We start from the raw sequence: 5,986 nt of genomic DNA, 5'->3' as shown, positions 1-5,986 counted from the left end.
ACATTTCCTGTGATTATGTATTATTTTTGTACAATGTGATCTATATTTTGTGAACTTGTTTATTGTCCATTTGTAATAAAGAGCTATTCAAATGCAATTATCTCTCTCTCTCTCTTTCCTTACTGTCAAGTAACTTTAGTAATTTATGCATTGTTTTACTTGCTTTTGACATATCCGACCGAACTACAAATGTTCTAGTGCTGTCTGTGAGAAAGGGATATTCGCTTGAGAAGCTCGCACATTATTTGCGCCACCGTGCACTCAATCAACTCTGCTCTTTGCTTATCAGCTTGCGCACATCAGCTATACAGGCATGAACATTGAATGTTTCACTATATTAATTACATGCATGTACTTCATAGACATCCTTACTCTCTAATAACCCCATTCTGACTTTGTTTGTTCTGCACTGTTCACACACTTTATCGACGTTTGGTATCGGTGGTATATTAAAAAAACATTTATGGGGTAATCAAAAATAGTTCAGTGGTGCACAGTCAACAGAATGGCATGAAAGGACACTTAAAAGGCATCGTAAAGTGGTGCATGGTGTGAGCTGCTGAAAAATAGTAATACACCTGACTGATGCAGAAAATTTGTGAGAGCACATCTTTTGCACACAGGCCACAACTTTTAAAAATGCATCTTGATACACACTCCTGACAACGAAGTTATTTATAATCTCAAACTTTGAGAAGGTATTAAAAGCACTATTTTACAGCATGCTCTAATAATATCAGTGTAAAAAAACTGCATAATCTGCATTATTGAGACACTAGATGCATTCTGGGAATTTTGCCCCATAGCTTCCCGTAAAAAAAAAAGAAAAAGAAAAGAAAGGTATTTGCACTCTTAAAGAATGTTTTTTATGTTTACTAATGCACATGCCTTCTTGGAACAACTGGCTGTGATTATAAGTATAAATATAAATATAAGTATTTTACAATTCAACAAACTGGAACATTTTTATAACTTTGTATAATCAAATTTTTAAGCTTTTGTAAGATCTGCTTATGCCCATTAAGTTTAGGTTTCAACCTTCATGGTGACACTTTACCTACAAATTGTACATTTTTGTACAAGTTAGGCTCATATGAAATAGCCAACCCAAACAAAACTTACAAATTTCACGAGGATTGGATTGACTGTATTTACATTGTTAATCTTCTCTATTACACTTTATTTGGATAGCCCACATTGTTCTCACTGAGAGACGATGTGGGGAAAACCTCTTTCTCACCTTTTCTCACATTTGTTCATTTTCATCCACTCCCCCCCCACCCGTATTTTCATTGCATTTATAATTTTCAAAAATACTGGGTACAGAAACCAAAATAATATGTATAATGTTAGTTGGCTTAGTTCATTTTGCAAATAGATATTTCCTCACAGTTAAGTTCTGTTTGTCTCAGTTTTCATTAACTTTTAGTTTGTTTTCTTCCCTCATGTGTTCCTTGACCTAGTTTTCCCTCGAGTCTGATCATGTCATTATGTTCAGGTGTGTCTTGTTTAGTATCTTCATTAGTCTGTTTATTTATGTTCTGTCTGTTCAGTCTGTGCTGGTCAGGTCTCGTCTATGGTATGTGCGTGTCACCAGCCAGCCTGTAAATGGAAATTATCTTTATGTGGATTAATTAAAGACTGTTTGACTTCATCATCATCTTCGTGCGTGTTCATTTCGACACCGTTACGTGACAGAAGACCCGACCTTACAATAAGAAAAACCTTCTTATTTAGATTTACCTCCATTTATTTTTTATTTTTTTGTCAGTTTTTTTGTTCTCCGTTTCTGATGGATTTCACAGCACAATTAACTGCTTTGGCCCGGAGTGGCCGGCGCTTTAAGAACTACACGCTGCATTTTTGTCATCCTGCCATCCACTCATCATTGGACGACGAGACATTAAAATCTTTCTATTGGATCAGGGCAAACTATGAACATCCAGTAGACCTCCCAGAGGACTTTGCTGGAGGGAGTCTGTGATCAGGTGTCTGGAGAGTGTCACCCCACTGCACGGAGAGCCAGTGCCTACCGTGATCGAAGAGCCATCGCTGAGAGGAGCGATAGAGCTGAGGATTGCCCAAGAGCCAGAGCCTCAACCGTCTGACCAGGTGCGTGAGCCGGCAATGAACGCTATGGTGGAAAATACAGTGGAGAGCGGGGAAGCTGAGGAAAGCCCTGTCCACTGCACCACCGCTGAAGGTGAACTAACACTGGACTCAGGAGATTTAATAGACTTTTTTTAATCCTCCTCTTATGGACCTCGTTTCATCTTCAGCCTTGCTACCGCTGCATTCTGTCAGCACCCTACATAATCTGCATTATTGAGACACAAGATGCATTCTGGAAATATTGCCCCGTAGCTTCCTGAAAAAAAAAAAAAGGTATTTGCACTCTTAAAGAATGTATTTTATGTTCACTAATGCACATGCCTTAGTGAATAACAATTGGCTGTCATGAGACAACAATATTTTGATGACTAAAGAGTCATCTAAACTCTAAACGCCAAGTGGGTGGACCTTACACACTGGATTAGGGATATGGGGATGGAAATTGCTATGATAAGTTTTGTGAAAAATACAATATTATTTGTACTCAGGAATTATATGTGTCTTTGTTGAAAGCTGTTCCTGCTGGTTTGGTTCATTTGATTAAAGGTGCATTGTGTTATTTACCTGTGATACCAAGATTAGGTAATCTAACCATCTCTGTTATTAATTTTACAGAGGAGAGTTGTAAAAATAAGATTTTAAGAACATTAGTAAATACACAGATTTTCCCTTCTAAGGTAAAAAAATAATAATAATAAAGAGAGAGAGACTCATTTTTGATTTTCTTGAAGATAAAGTGGTTCGAATTAGAACAAGAATTCTCTCTTTTTCACTAAAACTATTAACAATATTTGTCCCTGTAATGAGTTCCTCAGACACAGTTTTAATTTGGATTGTAATGAGTGCAGTCAGTGCACCTTTTGTGAAGCAGATATCTATGCTTGGTTAAGTTTAAAGTATGTAATACCTGACTTTGATTTTAAAACTTTAAAATATTTGTCCTTTTGTCGGAATTGTGATGTTGAATTTTTGGTTAATAATATTGTGATTTTGGCCAATTACTTCATTCATAAATGCAGATTCTCCAATACAGTGGTTGCTAGGGTGTGAAAGAAAGAAAGAAAGAAAGAAAGAAAATCAGCTACTGACCAATTAGTATGAAGTAGGCTGCTGGGAACTAATCGTTTTATTAAATTCCTTATGTATTATTCAACATATTTTAATACAATGACAAAATATATTATTCTGTATATTTTCAATATACAATGATATAGTGTAAGGGTAATGGCATCAGTGATACAAAATATTAATGTGAAGGGGATAGTGTCTAAAATTTCTTTGCTATTTTTGATAAACAAATGACATTTCCTCATAGCAGACATTTCTCATAACAGGCTAAACTAGTTTTTGTTCATTGTATCTGTCAACATGTTCAGCTTGACTTCTGATTATTTATCTGCTTATGATCCATGTTTGTTTATAATTTTTCCATATATCATTAAGGGATGTACATCTTAAATATTGTTTATTCACACATTTTTATTTAATACACATTTTATATTAACAATTTACTGAATGAGACAAACTACCATAGATATAAGAACACCTCCGGAACATGGTTAGGTTAAAACAGTATAATCAAATGATCAAAGAAATTCAAATAAAAGATTAATTTTTCTCTGTAGATTAGTAAGTTCACATTAAATTAAATATAATAAGGTAAAAATAATTTCAGGGTTTCCCAATACGTATTGCGGCCCAATGAGCCCCAATAGAGGTGATGCCACTTCCATTCTGTCGACCACTGAGAAAACGCAGCTCATTTCCTTTTTGGATTGGATAGAAGTTAAACGAGGCCCCATTTGACTGTCCCACTTTAAATAAGCGCCCCTGATTAGTGACAAACACAAGCTCATAGATGTAACCAGAGTAGTACTTTCCAGAGATCTGAATAATTGCTTCTTTGTCGTAGAGTATCATTTCCATCGGATTGCCACTATTTACACCAACCTCTGCTGTCCAGTTACTCTCGTACCTCAGCTGGAACCTAAACAAAAATGTCAATAATGTTCAAATAGTGCATATGCCATAAAGAATGACATGTACAATTTAAAATTATATTATATAAATTAAATCACAAATGCTTTCCTGAGAGAAATAATTTGTAGTATTAATATATGACAATAAATTCGTTGTAACTCCAACTTCTGATCTCTACTTGACAAGGTTTTTAAATATACTTTTCTAACATGATTTGTCAAAGCCATAATTGAATATTTGAGGTGCTTGAGGATACTTACCCAGAGATATAGCCGCCCCAGTAGTTATTGTATTCCCAGACTCTGATACCAGTGATGCGACCCTCACTGGCAGTGGAAAATTCAATCCCACTGCCGTCCCCAGCAGCAGGTGAGTAAGAGAAAAGATCAGGTAAAGCTGAAAGAGGGAATAATAGTTATTAAAACTGTCGAATGGCAGAGCTAAATTTTATCTTTTGTTCACATTGTATCTGTTTATCTTGGACCTTGACTTCTGACTGACTATTGTAATTATGCCTGAGTTGCTATTTTTATCTATTAATTGATTTAATTAAAATTTTTGTTTTACTTAGTTGCTTACTTTTTTGAGCTGAACAATTGTATCACAGACATGTGGTAATACTCACGCGCTGCCATGCCCAAGGCATAAACTGCAGAGAGAATCAGGAAAAACTGCAACATTTTGGAATAAATTGCTGTCCCGCACACTCAAGGAATCTAAGGAAATCATTGTATCTGATTGTAATATCGAATTAGAGTTATTATATTTGTGAATTTCATGATGTTTCTGATACAAACACTTTTAGATGCAGAGCAAATCATGTAACATTCAAATCAGTGGCAATTAATAAACCACTTTCGATGATTTATATGATGAAAATGTCTAAACTGCAATTCATTATAATTAATTAGGTAAAATTTAACAGACTGCTAAATGATTACTAAATGATTAACATGATGCTAAATACATATACACAAGTGCTCATCTATAACAAGGGGGAAAATATCATAGCATTTACAAAATCAACAACAACAACAAACAGATGTGATATATATGAATAAAGATCTAGTATTTCCATTACCTGTAGACAGGTATGTGGTTGATAGTTGAAGAGACTAGTGTGTTGACTAAACCTGCTCGTACACTTTTCTGCTCATCAGACTTTTGTTATCGGTTGAACAATGTCTTCTGCTTTCTTACACTCCTCAGATGGAATGTTTTAGAGCTCACAACTATGGCATGATTGGCATCAAAATATCACAGCTACCTACTTTCAGATTTAAAGGATAATTTTATGAACTATAGATAAACTATCAGAACTTAATTCAAAATATCTGAATTGTGTGCCAAATTGTATTCTACTGTTTAAAGGGGTCATATGACGCGATTTAAATTTTTCCTTTCTCTTTGGAGTGTTACAAGCTCTTGGTGCATAAAGAAGATCTGTAAAGTTGCAAAGACTAAAGTCTCAAATCCAAAGAGATATTCTTTATAAAAGTTAAAAGTCAACCACGCCTACCTAAAACGGCTCGTTCTAACACGCCCCCACATGTCTACGTCATGATGTGGGAAGATTTGCATAACACCGCGCAAATGTTCACGCAAAGAAAGAAGGCGCGAAACTACTTTGTTTGGCCTTCCAAAAGAGGACACGACTAGAAATTAGTGGTTAAGTTGTATTTACAACACTGTTTCTGAACAGTTTGACCCAAATATTCCATCCAGTGTCCAGCGCATTTTATGGAGGACTGTTTCCTGATCCTGGTAGAGTAGACTACAATGCCGGCTGTTCTGACTCACATACTGTAAGTACGTTTTTTATATTTAAAGAGTTTTTATATTTTATATATTTAAAGCGAGTTTTTTGGGCAGTGTAGAGTAGGGCTTGTTGTTT

General features: G+C 35.3%; 1 protein-coding gene across 1 annotated transcript; it reads right to left on the bottom strand.

The window, feature by feature from the left end:
• Positions 1-3,588: 3,588 nt before the first annotated feature.
• LOC107675662 (zymogen granule membrane protein 16-like) lies at positions 3,589-5,248 on the bottom strand. The gene is made up of 4 exons (XM_016470081.1): positions 5,174-5,248; positions 4,718-4,808; positions 4,353-4,488; positions 3,589-4,099 (listed from the first exon to the last, which is right to left on the bottom strand). Exons 2-4 carry the CDS (start codon positions 4,770-4,772, stop codon positions 3,784-3,786), a joined length of 507 nt encoding a protein of 168 aa, XP_016325567.1. The 5' UTR covers positions 4,773-4,808; positions 5,174-5,248; the 3' UTR covers positions 3,589-3,783.
• Between the last annotated feature and the right edge of the window lie 738 nt (positions 5,249-5,986).

Source organism: Sinocyclocheilus anshuiensis, unplaced genomic scaffold (genome assembly GCF_001515605.1).
Source record: "Sinocyclocheilus anshuiensis isolate Anshui unplaced genomic scaffold, SAMN03320099.WGS_v1.1 scaffold2418, whole genome shotgun sequence".
In the NCBI taxonomy this organism is placed as follows: Eukaryota; Metazoa; Chordata; class Actinopteri; order Cypriniformes; family Cyprinidae; genus Sinocyclocheilus; species Sinocyclocheilus anshuiensis.
Note: the sequence above shows the minus strand (reverse complement) of the source record. Positions and strands in the feature narration are given on the sequence as shown.

What these genes read in the sequence shown, in the direction of transcription:
- LOC107675662 (XM_016470081.1), bottom strand. Translation starts at nt 4,772, where the DNA reads ATGTTGCAGTTTTTCCTGATTCTCTCTGCAGTTTATGCCTTGGGCATG. An exon ending in TGCCTTGGGCATGGCAGCGC is followed by an intron (nt 4,489 to 4,717) that starts GTGAGTATTACC and finishes TCCCTCTTTCAG; the next exon opens with CTTTACCTGATCTTTTCTCT. An exon ending in TGGGGCGGCTATATCTCTGG is followed by an intron (nt 4,100 to 4,352) that starts GTAAGTATCCTC and finishes ATTTTTGTTTAG; the next exon opens with GTTCCAGCTGAGGTACGAGA.